This window comes from Apaloderma vittatum, unplaced genomic scaffold (genome assembly GCF_000703405.1).
Source record: "Apaloderma vittatum isolate BGI_N311 unplaced genomic scaffold, ASM70340v1 scaffold15141, whole genome shotgun sequence".
Taxonomy (NCBI): Eukaryota; Metazoa; Chordata; class Aves; order Trogoniformes; family Trogonidae; genus Apaloderma; species Apaloderma vittatum.
In genome coordinates, this window is record NW_009697504.1 from 18,708 (window position 1) to 39,292 (window position 20,585).

Sequence of the window (20,585 nt, forward strand, 5' to 3'; positions counted from 1 at the left end):
GTCCGGCAAACCGTCATGCAGCTCCGTAAGAGTCAGTTCGATTTTAGTGTTTTCACTGTCCGAGGACTGAGGTGTTTTGTCCATCCGGGATGCCATCAGGGCATTTTGGTACTGCTGTCTTGAGATCTGCTCCAAGAACAAAAAAAAAGCCAGTCACGCTTTTGTGTCTCCCGTGGGACACCAAGAGAATAAAGTGCCCTCCCTTTCCAGGTGATCAGACTTCAACCCCCGCTTACCTGCTCCTAGCAAACATCCCTGTGCTTTGCAAGCCTAGAGCATCCCAACTCAACACCACAGCATGGTGACATTTCCAGACAGGCTGGAAGCACAGAGCTGTGCGATCATCATGCTGTTCAAAGGCAGGGATTCATTCCTGTGCAGAGATTTTTAAATCGGATCTCCATTTCCTTTCTAACCATGCACGTTTTTAGGGCCAGAACCAGAGTTCAGTGAAGTCTATCTCCCAGCTTCACAGAGCTCCTGGTGAGGCTCTAAGAGTGCCTGTAGAGCCAGAGGGTACAAGCATTACTGCTCTTGTCTAGGCCAGCAAACACAGCAGGAACTACAGCCTTATCCTGATACATAAGGACATTCGATTCTAGAAAAGACTGGGATCTCCATGGAGATGAGCCCAAATTAGCAACCCATGAAGCCTTCTACCAGTCTCTGCAAGATGTATCTGCGCTCAGCAGAACAGACATGACAGGAGCTGGCCTAGAGCATAGAGCGTGACTGCCCAGAGTGCCCCAGAGGCAGGGAAGCCTATAGCCCTGTACATCTGCATTTGGTGGTAGAGGGAAGAATTCCCCCCAGAGCCACAAGCAACTGGCCCCATAAACTCCTCCGGATCAGCCCTCTCAGTCAGGACAGGCAGCAGGATGCACGTGCACTGGCAGTCCCGTATGTTACAACAGCGGTGAGTTATCCCAGCAGGCAGGAAGGTGGAAGAGGTGAAACAAGACTTTTAGAAAACCGTAAATTTCAATAGCAGCGCAAGAGAGGGATTGGAAATGGAGAGAGTCAGATGGACCAGGTCACAACTCCAAAAGCAAAATGCAAACATGCACGAGCAGGTCTAACACCGGTTTAAAAAGTATTAATTGAATAAATGCCCAGGTGGCACACTGAAAACACTGATGTTGAGTACTCTGTCCTATGTGTAAAGCAGAGTGATGCAAAAAAAGGTGCGCAAGTCTGATTGCAGAAACACCAGACAGTTTAGCATCCATTAGCCTCAGTATGAACACAGTGAGAGTTGGAAGGACTCCACATACACCAGCACAGGATGGGCAGCTGCTCTGTACAGCAGATTAGCCACTGAAATCTGTAGTGAGATTCCCTTACCCAGTGATAAATATTTACTGACATAAACCTTTAAGGCTTGAACCATCAAGCAGTACACTTGCATCTGTTAAGTTTTGAATGCAAGACTGAACTCTCCTTTTAAAACTGGGCTACGGAAAAATTGATCTAGCATTCTAGTATTCTCACTCTATTCCACATTCTTAATACTGAGCTAACTTTGACAGAAGTTGAGTTCACAAAACATTTAAGTCGCATATAAAGAAACAGCAAATGTGCACTTAATTTAAGAAGAGTACCAAGGTCAACTTCTGGCCATGGGACGCCAGCTTCCCTGGACTTCCACCTGGGCTGGAACTGCTGCCAGCATTTGCTGTTCCTCAGCTCAGCTAGATTTCCTATCCCACAGGACTCGCACACATTTCAGCGTGGGATGCACCATGCCAGAGGACAGAGCTCTATTCATGCAACAACTCACAGGTAGTATGAGACATGAGCCTAACATGTGAAGCTAAGATAAAGAGAAATGTCCAAGACCTCCAAGTAGAAGAAGGATGACAAGTCAGAAAGTAAAATCAAGAACCCTAAACTGAAACCAAAATCAAAAGTGAACAAAAACTGCAATCAACAGACAGTGTTTCATCCTCTAGAAAAGGACACTGTCTGATAATGAAGGGTCTCCATTTCAGATGGCTCCAAAGGCTTCACCAGGCTTCATCTTTCATAAATAAAAGTAGAGAGAGGTTATTTTCTATAATCTTTCTTTGAGGGCCCTGAAATCCAGCAGTTTATGTGACCAATCTACTTACAAGCCTGCATGAGAGGAACAGTGAAGACAAATCAATGGACAACAGATACTGGGAAAAATTAAAGTGATTTTTAAACCGCTGCGTTCATAATCCTATTTACTCACAGAGCAGTCTAGAAGGAATTCCCTGCCCCGGGCTTTCCATCCTACCAGTCAAGCCCAGCTTTCCAGCCAGGCCTTTCCAGCTTTCTTCCTACCTTGACAAACTGAATGTCTGAGATTGCTTTCACTGAGTAGTCCGGAACATACACTTGGAGGAAAGACGTGTTCAGCTGGTTGTTGCTGCTCCCTAACGTTGGTGTCACTGCATCGATGCGATCACTTCGGTTTAAAGAGTCTGAGTGGTTCAAGCCGCAGGGCCGAGGTGGAGACTTGTTTTCAGCTGAGAAATTGGCAAGAGCAAGAGATTTCTTAAATCAAGCAGAAAACATTTAAAATTATCAGTTTTAAGGGGACATAATAACTCGGGATACAGCACATAAGAACTGCAAATAGTTCATCCATCCATAACTAAACATGGAGATAAACAACAAAATTACCCTGGAAGAGTAAATTTTGAGTCCAGAGCTGGTAGCCAACATCACTGAGTATGCATGAAACAAACCTGGCTGTGTTCATGCTGCAGTGGACATGCCCTGAGCACAGTTGGTCACACTGCTTCAGCCGATGAGCAGTAACCAACAGAGAAAGGCAAATTCCCAAGGGTCCCTTACAGAAGATCTTGGATAGTCAGACCATGCTTAATAGATTTATTTATTTTTGTTAATGGTTTATAATTTTAACTCCATACCAGACCTTTCATCCACAGCCAGTCCCAGCTATCCCGTACCCCCTTTTATTCCACCTGGTACCAACATACACCTTGTTCCCTAAGGCAGAGCAGACATTTTCAAAATCAGTAGGGTAATAAGAGTTCTCAGTGGACCAGAGTGAAGTCCACATGATGATTACTTCAACGTTTTTTCTAGCACCTCCCAGTGCTTGAAGTGGCAATAACCCAATGAAGGAGAGCAAGCTCCCTGGGGTACCTGGAGCCAGCAAAACTGGGAAAACAGTCCATGCTACACAGAAAAAGCTGTGTCCATGAAATGGGTAAACTAGAGACAGCACTTTCCATCATTGGCCTTTAAGCACTGCAGGGTTTCACTCAAAAACCTTGCAGCTGACCCCTGCGAGTGTGACTGGCCACAGTTCATCTCACGTAAATGTGCTTTCAGGAAGGTGCAGACATTTTGCATCCCTAAGGCCCACCCACACCGTGACCCAGTGGACAGGAGGGCAGAAATGCTTCCTGAGAGATCCCAAGCTCTCCTGCAGATGGGCTTCTCCCTGGGTGCACACTCAGAACACACCGACCAAAGAACTGTCTTTGGCACTGGTGCATTTTTGGATCTCAGCCCAGTTAAATTTCATTCGTCAAGCCCAAACTGAAACTTGATGTAAAATACGCTACCCACCACATGACTCCCATTCTCAGCTGAAAGACCTTTTTCATACAATCTTAAGATACAAAGTCTCTTTGAGAAAATCAGCAACAGCACCCTTGCAAGCTTTTCAAATTATTTGGAAGACTTCTCTATATGTAAACTTAGTTCTAAAAAACCACAACCACCTCCCTAAAATTCAACCCTACCTCTGCCACTTAATCACTATAAATACAATCTCTCCTTGCCCAAATGACATAGCCTGTTCTACATCTCTGCAACCAGCCTTTCCTAAATCTAACATTTTAGATGCTTCTAGATGCATGGCAGGATTGTCCTGTTTTTTATTTCCCACTTATAATCCCTCTGATGTTGTCTTTCCTTGAGTTTTAGAAAAGGGAAGAGAAAAACACAGGTTCTGACAACTTGGCAATTTTTCTGCCATTTCTGCACTATGGAATTAGCACAGGTCCCTATGGCAACACCAAGGACAGGCTCAGGGGGAAGCACGCAGAGCCCTGCAAGGTTTTCCTCCAGACCAACTTGCTGTCTTGAAATCCAAAGCAGGCTGCCCTAACTGCTGCCAGGAGCCAAACCTCTGTCACCAGGGCTTGACACTGTAATTCCCACTGGAGAATAAGGAATTGTGAAGGTTGAGTGAATTTGTCCTGTCTTTCCCACCTGCATACACAAGAACAGCATCACTGCTGCTCCGGATAAAGGTTTCCATGGGGAACAGCTTTACACTAGTGTGACTTTGTATCTGCCCTTTCTTTTCACCACGGGTGTTATAGTGCATTTCTAATAAAAACCAAAGACAGACGAAGAGCAACATGCCAAAGCAAAACCAAAACAAAACAAAAAAGGAAAGGTGAAATGAAAGGATGGAACAAAAAAGTATGATTACTAAAAATTTGAGGGAAAGGACATCATCACTTCTGGACCATGTACAAGTCAGAGAAGGAGAAGAGAAGTTAATGGAAAAGGAAGGACACGAAAAGGGCCAACAGAGGAATACAAGGCAGGTCCATGTTTGCAGAACAGTGCCCTGCCGGTTTCCCAGCAGGCCAGCCCAGATCTGGACAGATCTTTTCTACCCAGGTTTTACTATATTCCTCACCTTCTTATATATGGGATAAAGAGCACAAAGCACAAACCAAACATCAGTACCACTGCATTATGAATTTGGGGTTAAACAACAGGATCCTTTTGAGAAGGATCCAGCAGAAGGTCCAAGTTTCATCAAAACTGGTACCACATTGTCATAGCGATCAGGTTTACCATATCAGCTCCTTTCAAAGGACATTCTTCCCATTATTATTTTCCATTACTGGTTTGGGTTTTTTTTAGGTTGGGGAAAAGCTATGAAAATATGCTTGGCATTTATACTGGAAACAACTTGCATTGCAAACTGTACATTTATTCGTAGCAAGGAAAAGAAAAAAGAAAAAAAAAAGACCTGGCAAAACAAAAGAACCAAGCTAAAAAAGATAATCAAAGCCATCAAGCTTACAATAAAGCCATCAGATACAATAATTAAAGAAAGATTAAATTTCTCCCCCTTCTTTGAAGTTTAGCAGCAGGAAACTTTAACAGGGCAGGAAAAAAATTCCCTGCAGGGCAACAACCTGTAGTGTGTTTGCAACGTGCATGAGACTAATTTAAGGACTGATGGTGAAATACATTTTCAAAAGTGAAAAAAGAAGAGGAGGGAAAATACAGGAAGCAGATGGTGAAAGTGTATGAAACGCACAATATGTATTAATGTTTAGAAGATGTTTCACTTAAATGTGCATATCATTATCTTACTTGCTTTCAGGTTTAGGAAAAGACATTTCATCTGAAAAAGAAAAGTCCAAAGGGAAGAAATATGTTCACTGTGGCCCAAACTATTTTAGGATTCTGCTCTTCCTACAGACTTGATGGGTTTCCATTTTTCTCAACTACTCTGTGTGTGCAGGGTCTGCAAAGCTCAGCTCTTGGCCCTTTCCAGCTTCCAACTGCTCAGGCACATCTCAGAGCTCTTTTTGGCCCAATTTGTTCCCTCCTCAGTCTCTCCTCTCCAAACGGATTTCTGTGCCAGTCAGCTTGGTCATTCAGCAAGGTCTTAACCAAAACGGGAGCCAGAAAGCCCCACAGGAGGTCCCACAACCTTCTGGCACAGTCCATTGCAAATCCATCCACTCAGTAAATCACTGTGTCAGTCCATGGCATTAACCTTGCTGAGAGAAAGCTCAAAGATTTTGAGGAATTGAAATGGCCAGACTGTATACAAACCACAGACTTTACCCATATGAGACTATAAGAATTTTTTCATTAAAGAAGTTTTCCTTTTACGGCGGTTTAGCAGTAGACATTCTCCTCTGCCAAATGCATTTTCTTCAGAAAAGTTTAAGCCTCAGCTTGCGGGATGATACCTTCTTCTAATAAAATCTCCCCTCCTAATTTTCCACCATTGTAGAAAAACGAGAAATAAGAACAAGCTTGCAGTACCAAACATGTTTTCTCCAATGTGTTTTCAGTTCTTCACATTTTGATGACTTTGTCACATTGCTATTGGTTACCATAAATGAAAGTTCAGGATACCTACCTGTGAGCCATAACTCTGTGATGGACTTCTCCCTAACGAGCAAAGGGGTCAGATAAATACAGACTGCTGCTGACTTTTTATGGCATCAGGGCAGTCACAAGAATGTTGAAAATAGAAGCATGCGGATTTACCTGGAGAACCTGCTGCTAACAACTCTGTTCTGCTGACAACAAAGGTACGAGACAGGGACAAGGGAACTAGAAGAGGGAGAGAAAAAGGATGAGATCACGACCAGAAAGGCGGCAGCTATCCACGCTCGACAGGGGAAGGAGCCAGTCCACACACTGAAGAACTAAAACCAAAAGTGCAAATCAACTGTGAAAAAGTAAAGGGTTAAAACAAAAGCAACACCAGAAAAAAAAGACAATTAATCAATTTTAGGAATAAACCAAAAAAAACCCCAAGCCTAAGGAATTACAGCGACGTGAACAACTTCCACTTGAATTTCATTTGAATGTTTATCCAGCACAGAACAGTCCATCAAAGTACACTCAGTTTTAACATAGTTCAAAAGGAGCAGTGGTGCCCATTCCAGCCTGGAAGGCAAAGAGTTAAAACAAGCCAGAAAGCTTTCACAGGTGCTGTTCCTTATGGGAGTCAGACAAGAGTAGACATAAGAGCAAAAGACACTTCATAGTTCTTCAAATTTTCAGTAAAATACCCAGTGAGGTTGTGATTCTCCAAGCTCATCCCTGTCAGCATAGGAACCATATTACTGCAAAACCCTCCCCAGCTCTAGTCAAAGGAAAAGCTTCAATCTTCTGTTGTGGGTTCTTTGTGGGGTTTTTTTTGGGGGGGGGAGGAGATGATTGGGGTTTTGGTTCATTTGGGCATTTTTTGTTTTGTTATTTTTTTGTTATTTTTAATGCTGTACTCCACTGTTACTGATTTCACATTGCAGGTGGGGAGAGCAGGCACATGAAATTTAATTAGGACACACCGAAAAGCAGGAGTTTTCTCTTGTTCTGCAATGACTTGTACTTTCACTGAGCTTTCCTGTCTACACAGAACAACAGGAATTTATTTTTATGAGCTCATCTTAACAGAAATCTCAGGATGCTGCAACATGAAACAAATTCTCTAAAACCTGAAGGCAAAGCCAGCAATATGAGAGGTTTGCTACCAGTAAAAGCCAATCAGTTGAAGGTAAAGAAATCCAAGGTTGGCTGAGATTAATTTAAAATAGTGCACATCCACAAGTCTGACATGACAAAATCCTGGATGGATTTCAGGGCATGTGAAGAGGAGCTCATTCAACCTCACAGGACTTGGGGCAACTGGAATGGTTTTACGCACACAAGAAAACCAAAATCAACCAACACGTGACAACATTTGAACTGAACGATGCTGGCAAAACAGAGATGCGACAAGTGGTTTCCAAGTGTAGGTCTGGTAGGAGAAGTGACCATGCCTAACCCAGCTCCCTGCCTGGCCCATATTGCAAAAGCTGAGGACACGAAGCAGCTGTGCACACGTGTCACGATTCCTCGGGAACACTGCTGTTAAACACGCTCAGCTAAAATCCACCCAGTGCTCTGCACACTTTCAAACCTGTCAAGCCTCAAAAGGTATAAGCTAGACTGGTCAAATTAAAGTGCACATGATTAAGAAAGAATTAGTCTTGCCTGCAAAAGTGAACTCACACATCCAAGAGAAGTGCTGTTGTCTGCAGAGTTTAACAAGGTTATACTCATAACTTACAAATTCATTTTCAGCCCAGAACCATTCCCTAATCTACATACACGTAGGTACGCATACATAAAGGGAGTGCTCATGAGTGTACCATTAAAACAAGCTGCCTCTCAAGCGGAACATAACCGCTGCTGCGATAGGACCCAATTTCAGCATGAGAAACGTGCCTCTCTGAAGCTGAGCGAGCGGCATCGGGTCAGCAGACGCCAACGCCAGCACCAGCACCCAGTTCTCCCCAGAGGGGCTGTGGATTCCCAGTCGAGGTTGAGATCTTAGTTGTGACACTGCTGGCACTGAAATACATCACTAAATGCTGAAATACAGCACTGGAGCCTATTCTTGGTGGACTATAAGACAAGCTCCCACCTGCATCTCTGAGGCGGTGGCTTGTGTGGCTACCACTTGGCTCACACCTCAGTGGCAACCGGCTCACACCTCACCCTCGGACACCAGCTCTTCCCTCTTGATGATTCCTTGGTTACATTTACACAAAAGCCAACAGAAGAAATCGCTTTTCCTGCACCACTGCTCTCCTCAAGCCAGCTTTAGCTTTAGAAACCAGCCCGGTAAAGCAAACCATCCGATTTAACCTGGTGCTTGTATTTTGCACCACTAGATGTCCTTCTGCCACTAATTATTTATTCCCGTTAATTCCATCCCGTGAGCAAAACTACAAAGCTGTCCTGTAGTACCAGGTACATCACTCGCCATCCCCTGAGAGCTGGCAAACCACTGCCGGGTGCTGGGTTTCAGTCAGCGTCGCCACCGGCTCCGGTCTCTCCCAGGGACCCTGTGTGGTGCCAGGCAGGCAGTTTCCATGGCAGGGAGGTATCGGTTACATCAGCCCCATGGACACAGCAGAGGAGATCCTCCTCCTGACCCCCTCACAGGGTGAGTTGGCTTGTGCCGGAGCGCATTCCAGGAGCAGAAGGTAAGAGGACATACCTGGCGATGCTGTGAGGGCCATCACCCCATAGTAGGAAAAAGCACCAGCTTCAAACTTCATCCCCTCTTTCCCAGCCTCCACTTCCACTTTCCCCTGTTAAGGAAAAGGAGAGAGAGCTGCAATTAAAAGGGACCATAGGTCTCCGGGCACAAGACCAGACATGAGCCCTGAAAGCTGGTTTTGCCTGACACTCCTAAGCAGTGTCATGGTCCCTGCAGTTTGTAAGGGTGCCTGAACAGGGACAGACCCCGGAGGGCAACACACTCTTGTGCCCTGAGCTGTCCTGGTCTTTGGTGCCAGCATAAGTCCCTGCAGAGGAGCGGGATCACCACAGCGCTTTGGAGTGGTGCTACTGCCCTGCTCCATGTGCTGCCAGGCTGCTTTCCCTCAACATAGAGTGAAAAAGTACTCCCCAGGATCACAAGCAGCTTTTATGTAGCACAGTCATCAGGGGTCTTGAGATACCTAGATGTTTTGGGCCACAGCCCACATTCACGTGAAGAGTCCTTTCTAACACAGACACAGGAATGGGAGATAGGAGACAACATGGGAGGATGCTGTCTGCCTTGACTGATGGGATTCCCACAGAAACAAAGCCCTTATTCCTGAAGGACCAGTCTTGGGGCTTTGGTTTCCATGGTTTCTAACAGCAATTCTGTATTCCAGTACCCTTAACTCAAAACCTTGTTCTTTCACAGGGTTTTACCCAGAAGGACCCCCAGCACTTCCCAAGCTGTACAAAGCCACGCTACAATGCAAATGCATCCGTTTCTGACGTGGGCTCAATCGAATGTTTAACATCATGCCCTAGAAAGGAGTCTGGAACAGAACCCGTGACATCAAACAGCTGTAAACATCCCAGTTACTCTGGTATATAAGTAGCCAAAAATAATTGGCTGCTTAGTGAGGTCTGGTTTTCACGTTCAGCCTTCCCTACTGGTATTGCACTGAGTTACAGCACAGCACTGCAGACAGAAGTTGTCTCATGCACAAAGGTTGGGATTTTGGGCAAACAGCAAAATTACCTGCAATGCCTTTCCTCTGGCTGGGCTGGAAAGGGCAGACAAACTGCCTGTCCCACATGTAGTAAGTTGACTGAACATCAGCAGGACACAACTAGGTCAAAATGTGTCCAAAAGGTAGATTTTTATTTCTCTGTGTGTATTTCACTAAGAACCATTTAAAATAAATAATGATGCCTTTAACTTTACAGTACTCTACTGGGGCAGAAAAACATGAAAATTAACTCAGCCTGCATGAGCCCTGATACCAAGTCAGTGTATCTAACTGTTCCAGAGGAGAAAAACCACATCATCTACCCAGCAGGAAGAGAGTGACTAGTTTGCAAATCCACTTTCCTGCTATCCCAAGCAATGGCTTCCTATGAGCCCCTTTAAAACCAATTTCACTCCATAACACAAATAAGCAACTTATTCATTACTTATAAGCCTTCCAAAAGGTACAATTAAGTCACCCAGGCACAGACTGGTTACAAACAGAGCCCTCATCCTACTTACTGCCCGTAGTTACTCACCAGTCAAGACCAGGTCTCCAAAATACATACACACCAGGGTTTTGATCTTCACATACAATCAGTCTGGAGTTAGTAGCTAAACACAAACTAGTAATTAGCAGTAGTGGCTGAGTTTCAATTCCAAGATCACTGCTCTACCAGCACACACCGCACCACCATCTTCCCAGTGGTGGCCATATGAAGACTGGGCATGCCTGGCTGAAGAGCCGTTAAGAATTCCCCACACACACTATTAGGTGTGTTCTGTCCTGTCTAAATGGATGCACATATGGTTTCTGGGTTTCCGATGCTTAATGTTCAGGATTTTTGAAAGAACACAATGACAAAAACAAATTTCAAACTGCTACAGAAGAAATTCCCATTAGCTAAGAGAAAAGCTGTTGCAAAAAGCTGGCACTCCAGCTAAAACAGTAACTCTACAGAAATTAAATTAGTAAATTTAATACATAGAATATACATATCATTGTGGTCTGGCATGTGAAAGTATTCTTGGTCTCTTGACATAAGAGAAGAAATTCAAGTTCATTTAAGTAACAAAAGTAGAGTATTTGCCCCCTCTTTATCCTGGCAGAATCAACCTTGTTTCAGTTTTTATAGTAAGTACCTACTGCAAGATTCACTTCTCCAAATGCATTATAGATCTAGCATATTGTGTCTGCTAAATATTTACTGATTGCAGAATAGCTCTAAAAGAACTGATTGTTCTTTTGCATCACCCATGTCCTCCATTTATATCTTTGCAGTATTACTTCATTCGGGAGCATTATTTTGCCTCTGGAATATTTCAGATTGCAACAATTCAGCACATAAGAAAGAGCAGTTAAAGAGCTATCAGTAGCTCCTCAAACCCTTGAAAAAAAAGATCCTTTCTTAAAAGAGAATTACTCAACATCATGTTCCAGTGGTTTCTTAATTGTTGATCACTGACAGTGTTTAAATCCCATTCCCTTTTTTTTTTCCCTTAATGCCAGGCCATGTTAAGGAAGACTTCAAGCCCTGCGTTATCACTTTAGCTATGATGCCTTTGTTTATACAATCAAAACTCATTTCAGCTATGTAGGATAGAAACATAAGCATCTCTCCAGCAAAATCCCTCTTTACTCAAAAGGTGCTAGATGGAAGCTAAGTTGCTGTGTGAAGCTTTACCCAGCAATTCAACGTTCTAGTGAGGTAACAAAATCTGGGAGATATCAGCACTGGAAGCAGTCTTGTACAGACCAAGCAGAAAAGCAGTCCTTCCGCATCACCTAGGGCTCCAATCTAAAAACCACCCAAATACAGTGATCTCGGGGTAGGGCTTGTGCTTGGATGGCAGGGTGCCCAGGAACCATAGGGGCGGCGACAGAAGGTGGCAGCACTTCAGTAGATGGCATGATGCCCGCGACGAAACCTGCGCTTCTCCTGCCGCCAAAGGTATAGGCTTCAAAACTGCATGGAAAAATGTAATTTCTCTAAACTGTCAAAATCCCTGTGCCTCATTTTGCAAAAGGCAAAAATGCATTAGAGAAAACATCCTGGCCAAACCCCCATGATGTGTCATTTTTTGCAGCTCTATTTTCCAAGTAATGCCAGCTGTGTGCAGGGATCCCTTTGCGTTGCCTATCTAGTGATACCTAAAGTGTAAGTAACTTTCAGCAGATGACTGGAAGGGGGAAGTGCTGTATATCCTTAACTTGTTTAACTGAGGCTGAAAGCAGCTGAGTGAGCTCTTCAAGGCTGGCAAGGTCATAAAGGAGTCAGGAGCTGTTCCCAGAAGTCACAGCTCCATTTCCATGTTTGGAAGAAGACAAACTTCAACAGCTGGAAGAGGTATAGAGAGGGATATGTCAGGAGATGAACAATTCTGCACATATCTACGTAATCACATGTCTGACCTGTAAAATGAGAACGAAATAGTCGACAGGCTTGTTTCGCTGGTAGAGGTAGTGTTCTGGGGCTCTCTTGTTCTTCTCATCGTATTTCAGCTCCTGGACGACGTTGGGATGTTTTAGCAGCCTGAGAAGAATCTTCTCTGACATCTGGGATGGACCAAATGCTTCTACTTCTATAACACAAGATATAACTTGGCATTACACTTCATATGTCTGGCAAGAAATCAGCAATACTCGTTAATAAGCATTTGCCTATAAAAGACACACAGATGCAGAGATCCGTTACAGAATTGCAGGCTTCCTGTCTTTTGAAACTGTTAGATTTGTAAGGGGGGGAAAAAGACAAAACAGAAATGCCCCAACTTTTATTACTGAAGTATTTTTCAAAACAACCAAAAACCATGTCTTCATCTGAAAGGGAAAAAAATAGACAGTCTTGCCCTCTTGAGAGTTCAGAGTCACAGTTGTATAGGCTCATTGTAGAGTTGTATAAATGGAAGAGCTGGGGCACAGAGAATCTTTGAATTTGTTTTCTCCTTCCTCAAAAGTTATTACAGTTACTGCACTTACTTCACTTTTAAAAAAATAAATAACTGCTTAGGGCCCAGAAATTTGCTCTAGATAGATGCTCTAGATAAATCAGAGACACAATTGGGGCTGCCACGGTTCATAGGGGAAGAGTTACTCAAAAGTGAGAGACAGCGCAGGCCAGTTCAAACCATGTGGGATTAATGCCTAACACACAGAACACATCCCCTATTCACTTGCTCTTCAGTGTTCCCAACAGGAGCTGTCTGAAGTGAAAAAGCTCATCCTTGTGTGGGAGAGTTAAGCCAGGGACGTCGAGACTTACACATGCAAATTGATAAGATTTCCTAACACCTCATTTCAAAATAGGAACCGTTACTGACCCAGTACCTTTCATCTGCTAAAGATTCTATTCTCGATTTAGAACAGAGAAACCAAAACTGTAGCTTTCGTCTTATTTAGCAGTGGCTTCACAGACAGACCTGGATTTAAGCTACAAAATCCTTTCATCCACAGAACAAGTAGAGAGGCAGCACTGTAAGGCTGTGTCTGTTGAGCAGGTGTTTAAGGAACTTCATCAAGTCTTGTACCACTACATGAACAACGCCTTGCTTGCTGTTAAATCCGTATCTTCCTGTTGAACTGCTTCCTTTCACCAAGGACACGCTCACGCACACACGAGCCGTAGGAGTCCAAGCCTTTTATTTAAGGAATTACTGCCCCTCAGCTGAGATGTGATAACCGATCACGTACATGTTTCTTGCAAGTCACAGAGGCAAAATAAAGCACAAAGGCAGACTAGGAGCATCTAGGCAGGCAGTTACTGCATCTTAGAGGAGGGGAAGTACTAATTTCCACCTGGAGCTGGCAAGCTTGAGACAACAAGTTTTCAACCCATGAACGTATGTTGAACATAGCAGTGAAAGATGCCCATCAGAAAGGCCTGTGTGTGAGAAGTCTTTATGTGTCAAATAGAGACAGCATGAGCAATAGGAAGGTTACGTTTTCCACAAGCTCTCCTGTTAACAGGTCTCATCTGTGAGTCGAAAGGATCAACTTTACGACGAAAGGCAGTATCAGCTGCAAGAAACCATTGAAGGCCCTGGCCTCTCTGCCAGACTGCCCACCCAAGGGCTAAAACATCAAGGTGTTCTGGGATGGAGACAACTGTCCTCTGAAACCTGAAGTCATCAACGGAGGTCACACAAGTCAGCCAGAAATCCATTTTTAAAAGCACAGTTCAACCGCCTGCGCAGTCTGCATTAAGTGCGTCAGGAGAGTTTTTCGCTTGGAGTCAAAAAGTCTCATGGAACAGGTTTAGACCTTCCTGCAAAAAGTCCAGCATCTCTTTCTGCAGAAGGCGCCAGAGTGCAATTACAGTCAGCTGGCCAGTGGTATCGAGTCCTCTTTGGTTTGTTCCCTGAGCTCTTCCTAATGGGGTGTACTTGCTAGTCGTTAATCTGACGGACTCTAGACATGCAGTGCGGCATTTGGCATTCATCCTTACCTTTCAGACCAATTTAAAGTTACTGGTCCACCCCTGGTAAATGTCTCAGAGGGTTCATGCCGACACTGAACACAGGAGAGGAGAGAATTTAAAAAGAAAAACGCAACAGTGGCATTATTTGTCACCCCACAATCCAGCCTCCCTTCCCGCTTGCACTGTCCCACCCACCTCACCAGCCTTTGCTGACAAACTGCCTCCAAGGCTCTGGCATGATCGAAAAAAAAGATAACCCGCACTTGCCTGTTGCCAGGAACCGGTGCATTGCCAGGAGGAGCTGCGGTGATACTTTAACCTTCGTCTCATTGTCTGTCTGCTTGAAGGCAGAGAAGTCCTGCTTCCTGTCCCGATGAGCTACTTTCTTTTTCGTCTTGTTATCAGCTGGGGAAGGGAGGGTGGGAAAAGAGAGGAAGGAAGTGATTTCTGTTAGAACGGGATTCAACACGAACCACGCTGGATGGAGGCAGCCAGGATGACCACCCAGAGCACAGGGTGCAGACGGACCCACACGAAAAGCCTCACCCATCAGCACGCAGCACGAACCAGAAACAACCCACGGGCTGTGCCACAGCTTGCCCAGCCCTGCCCTGGAGAGCCAGGAACCCATGGTCTCTGTCTCCTCTCTGGTACTTCGCAGAGGGAGGTAAAGCTTCTGCTTGCAAATACCTAATTGTAGAGTGGCTCTGCACGTTGCACCTAAGGTGTGTGTGCATTTCTAGCTGGGGAGGGGTCCTGCTCAGTGTTACTAAAGATCAAATGGTGTCATTCTACAAGAATAGCTGTAATAGTTACTTTTTTTCATATATATTCCTTAGAAAATTCCCAGCAAGTACATAAACTAAATATACAATGACTTATTTCTTATGGGGTACCACAGCTTCACTGACTCTTCACAGCCTTGGCAAAATCCACATGCTTTTGGTCCAAGTAACTCCCAACGTGCAGCACATGTAGTTTATTTTGTCCTGTCCAAAATTCAGCAAAGGCTGGCAAGGCATACAGCCTGGAAGTGGGAATCTCTGGCTGCTTTAGAGGCACTGAAGCCAGAATCAAGTACAGAGTAGCGTCAAGAGTTCAGATACCTGAATTCGCTTGCTAATGATCCTGGACTCCTCTCCTTTATTCAGTTAAATACGTGCCATTTAGCTTGTCTATGTCTTAAAACAGGCTCTCTGGTGAGGAATCCCCGTTTGTGAAAGACAACATGAAAGATGGAGTCACAGAAGCACAAACAAGAGATGTACCACATTAAGGAAGCCACTGAGATCAGGAGTCCTGTAGGTGTCCAAATATATGCTACAGACTACATAAGGCTCAAAGCAGTTGAGTTTGGGGCTTGGAAATGCACAATACTGGTAACTGACAGATTTCCAGAAAGATTTCTGGAAAGATTTTCCCAAGTTGCCTAGTCTTTTAGATACGAATACATTTAGATCAACTTCCCGTGGACACGCCTCCACTACAGGACTATCACAGACCCAACAGTTGTACCGAGAGTGATGTGTCTACTTTAGATATTTAAAGCTCATTCTGTGAGCTCTGCAAATCAGAAAGTTTGACATACTTGTTCCCAAGCACATGATGAAGAACGATGACAGCCCATGCCCTTTTTCTTCTCTGAAACTAGAAGCCTCTTACCTTAGTAGCACTTTACCCAAGACCCAGACTACATCAGCGACTGAGAGGGAACAGAAACCATCCAAGGGAGCGGTTACTGATTAAAAACAATCCCTGCCTTAGGAATATAGTCTGAGTATCTGATCTGTACTTGCAGCTAAAGGAAAGATGGATACCAAAACAATAGAAAATGAATAGGTGAAAAGTCCCCCAGAAGCTTTCACTAGGTCCCACTTCGTGTAAGAGGTAAGAAGAATAGAAACTGTGCTTTTCCTGAAAAGCTCAGAGAATGTTATTTTTTCCAATGCTGTGGCTGAGGTGCTTTCACACAAGGAGCTCTGTCTTTGTGCTCTTCTGGGAGGCAAAAATCACCACAAGTACAAATTTTGGCCCCGGGATAGGGAAACATCAGTGGGGCAGTAAAGCATTTCTGTATGTCTCCTGTCAATGAGCTGTACCACCGTAGGCTTCACGCTGCACTTGTGGTACCTGAAAACCGGGCCAGCACCGCCCCACGGCTACACAAAGCTCTGCCCTCCTGGCCTAACATGCTGATGTACACCCTGCCAACATCTGTAGGTCTTGCCAGACAAATCGGTGCTGCGCAACCTTGTCTTTGTTGAAACGCTTCCACTGGATGTAAGTAGAAATACTTACTAGGGCAAAAGGGCAAATAATCTTTTATTCCTGTAGCACCATGGTTGAAATGGGAGAAGTGTGACACTTTACCAGCACATATATTTAACATATCTGTTTTGACAGCTGTTTGGAAATAGGAATGTTCGGGTAAGATGTGGTCTTCCCCTCTGGGAAGTAACTGGCCAAGGCTAAAGAAAAAACCATCAGATGCAAGCTCTTGCAGAAGCAGCAGTGCAGCTGTGACAGCTGTGTCCCATGGCCTGGCATGGGCTTGGCTGGGGTCGTGCTCTCTGGGACAGACTGCTGAACAGCATGTGGGTGAGGGTGCAAAAATGCAGCGTAAGCTGATACTTACAGCCAGACTACTTATTTGCCACACGCAGAACACATGCACAAGGGTGTGTTAAAGTATTTCATTTATAGAAAAAGATCTCAGATTCTATGTGGGGCAAACCCTCTCCGAACCTGCACATGTGAAAAACAGCAGCGTTCCAGTTGCACTAAGGGGATGATTAAACTCGTCTTTAATTAGAAAGGGCTGAAAAGAACAGGCCACCAGTCAAACCTGGGTCAGAGCGGTGAATTCCATGCTCCTCAAGTGGACTGTGTGGTTTGAGGCCAATGCAGAACATAGAGCTTTCTCTCTTGGGTCTCTGAGAAGGTTAGAAATGACCTCCCACCATGGCTAGGACCATGGGAGTGCAGGACAGATTCCTGTAGTTTGTCAACCATGAAAAAATGCTCCAACTTTCCAATACAAAGAGTCAAATGCACTGACAGCTCTTCCTTGTGACACTGGCTGAGACATAGCCAGAGCTTACTTCTGTCATGACAGAAATCTCTTCTCTCCACCCCATTAGCATCCCCAATACGAAGTCTCATGCTCAGCACTCAGTCTATTCAGATGTTGATAGGTAAGACATATTTAACAATTTTTCTTACTCCTATCTTCTTCTTACTCCCAAGAGCTCTGCAAGCTGTAAGACGTAGAAGACTTGAGCAATCTGAAGAAATACGACACATTTACTGGGCGTGCAGCCCTTGAGAAGTTCAGCTGCAGAGCTTCAGCAGTGAAAGCAGCATTCAGCAAAAACTGTAATACACAATTGCTTCTACCCTAACACGGTTCAAATGGATTTTCACAGAAATACGGGAAAGGCACAGCTCCAGCACCAAGGTCAGCCATTTCACCAAATTTCAGGTTTTCATTAAAGAAAACCAAAACATTTTTAAAGCTTCAGAACAAAGGTGTAACAATGCTGCCAAATTTTCTCATAAGGTCTACTTTTAAGTAAACATCTGGCACAGAGCAAATCAGTCCAAAGATTTCAGGTTGACTTAGTCTAAGCTGAGCAAGGAAGATCACGAACAGCATCAGAGAACTCTAGTACTAGATGGGTTTACTAGCACTGACACACTGGTATCAACAGAAAAAATGAGCTGCCTTAACATATCATGGACAGTACCTCCACTAAACACAGAGCATATTCCCATCACTACACCAACTGGAAGTGGTTACAGCACAGTAACCTGAACAAATCCAAAACCTGTCACATTTTCTGTGATCCTTACAGTTTCTCTGCATTTCTACTCTTACAGTTTCCTTCAGTCTGAACAGTGGAACGAACACCAAATTAGAAGTTCATCTCCATGGTATGTTGCAAGAGTCACCCCCCAAAACTTCCCACATCCTCCAGGAAGCCTAGGATGTGAAGTTTCCCTCCTGTTCTGAACCAGGAATTTTCAATAATAAAACCTTCCCAGGAAGGAGAGTTTCAGATGAAGTCACATTCACCAGCTCTATTTTGTTAATCTAGGAAGTCTTCAGATAGTAAAATTAAATTCTCATTTCCTTGCTGTCTAACAGTCAAAGCATTAACGGTCAAAGCATTTTTTTGTCCTGAAGAACAATATATAATCATCTATGTGGTTTCTCTTAACAAATAAGTGGGAAAAAAAACAACATTGAAATGCACATGCAATGTCTTCTCACCCACAGAAAGGTGGAAATGTCTCATCACCTTTGAGATAAAGGTAAGATCTTTTTGGAGTATACAAGTCTGAATTGACCCTGTAAAAGCATTATGCTGTAAGCAATTAGCCTGACAATTCATTTATGAAGGTATGAAAAGAAATCAATACCAACTGGAATTCTGTGATTTGCATAGTAATTAGACTTTTTAACACATCGTAAAACACAACTGTGATTTACCTGAACCTTTGGGCACATAAATACTGCTAAAATACTGACCAGCTATAGAAAGCAGTAGGATAGAAGATGCTTGCACTTGCCTGAAAAAGATACTGTAGAAACATTCAGATGCCTTTCACAGGGAAAGAAAAAGAAAATAAAGGACAGCTGAACAGTGTAAAACATACTTAAAATTATTATTTCTATAATAATAGATTCTAGAGACATACTTGTGCTACAGGCAAACACACAGTAAAAAATAGCATCTGCCAGCAAGTGATCAAAACACAGATAAGAGAGATGAGGAATGACAGAAAGGAAGTCCCGTATGCACAGGCCAGACCGTGCAGATGGGAGAAGCAAAGACACTTTAGGTAACTTTGCCAAAGACCAGAAAAACTCTAAACTGGGAAAGAGAAGAGTCCAGATTTCTCAAGTCCCAGGTAATGGCTGGCCTGCTGCATCATCTCCCTCAACATATGTTAACACAAAGGAAGGAAGAAGCTGTACTGAGTGATAAAAAGAGTAGTCATTCAGGACGTGCTGGTTTTCGGCCCTGAAGAACACTTTCCATTCTCAGGTTTTATGAATGAATGACAGAGGGATGCCCCTTCCTCGAGGCACAGCCTTTACCTGCCTTCTTCCTAAGGTATGGTGGTACGTGGACTACAGGCCCTTGAGGCAGAGTGGGGATTAGGGGAAAACATAGGAGGTCGTGAGCACTGTAACAAAAAAGATTTAACAAGGCCACTGTGGTGGAGAACAGCCGGCAGGAGAAGAAGAGCCAGGTTGTTGCAGATGTAAACCTTCTTGATGGAAGAGTCAAATAAAGAAACCTGTCCTGTTTCTGAATTAATACAGCAAAAAGGGATGAGGTGCCCATGCCGCGAAAACAAAAATCACCTTGACCACTGGAGGGATCTGCAGGTCATTTGGTCACTGAGATTTTAAATCAGCAATTTAACATCTCTCAAAACACAGGTACTAACCACAACTGCTGCTGGATGGAGTCTTCCCTCTCATCTATAAACAAAGTGCAAATATTTCTACTCACTGTATAGATCTGTTTCATCCAGAATTTCAGACTTGATGATCTCTTCAATCACATCTTCTAAAGTGACAATTCCCAGGACTTCATAAAAAGGATCCCCTTCTCCTTCATTGTTTACTCTTTGTACTATAGCCAGGTGAGATTTGCCTGCAAGAAGACAGATCAGCAATTTAGACATTTCAGAAATTCCTGGAAGATGAGAAATTATAGCAGAATTATAGACACATGGGTATAAATAAAAAGAAAAATGTTGGTGTCAGGCTTCATGAAAAAAGAGGCAAAAGCTAAATTTAACAGATGCTTAAGATCATAATCTGATTTCTGTCTGAGAAATGCATTCCTGGGTCACATAAATCCACCCAATGCACTAAAGGAGAACAGCTAAAGAGATCAGTGTCGGGTTTCTAATGTCTTTCCCAGTGAAACCATCACCCTGGCACTGAATTCATTATATTATCTTGTTGACAGTTGTTCCACTTCTTGTCTCACACACCGGCAGAGGAAGGCCAGGCTGGAGCTCTCCTTTGCAGCGAGCTCCCACGGACATTCTCCTCAAGCTTGGAAACAAGAGCAACAATGGCCAAACCACAGAAGCAAGTGGACTGGGTAGGGCTGGGGAGAAGAGGTCAGCCCAATCCACTAGTTTCTTTTTCTCCCTCTCTCCCAAATAATTTATTTATTTAGACACGGTACATAGAGAGGATGAGGCATATTTAGGAATTAACTTATTGAAATATTCAAAGTGACAAAGTTTGATCGACAAAGTTTGATCAACAAAGAGAAAAGCCAAGATGGGATACACTAGTAGCTCAAAAGATCCCTGAATTTCAATCATTCCCCATTTAATTCCTGAAGTCCTTTTTGCCAGAGGAATACTAATGACATGAC

The 20,585-nt window shown here is 43.8% G+C and overlaps 1 protein-coding gene across 1 annotated transcript in view; it reads right to left on the reverse strand.

The window, feature by feature from the left end:
- Window positions 1–20,585, reverse strand: part of CNNM2 (cyclin and CBS domain divalent metal cation transport mediator 2) — a 115,633-nt gene that overhangs the window by 99 nt on the left and 94,949 nt on the right. Inside the window, exons 3-8 of the mRNA XM_009877659.1 lie at window positions 14,443–14,540; window positions 12,171–12,340; window positions 8,762–8,855; window positions 6,256–6,321; window positions 2,308–2,492; window positions 1–126 (exon numbers count right to left, since the gene is read on the reverse strand). The exon at window positions 1–126 is cut by the window's left edge and continues 99 nt beyond it. Coding sequence (XP_009875961.1) covers window positions 1–126; window positions 2,308–2,492; window positions 6,256–6,321; window positions 8,762–8,855; window positions 12,171–12,340; window positions 14,443–14,540 — 739 coding nt within the window. The remainder of the gene's footprint in view (window positions 127–2,307; window positions 2,493–6,255; window positions 6,322–8,761; window positions 8,856–12,170; window positions 12,341–14,442; window positions 14,541–20,585) is intronic.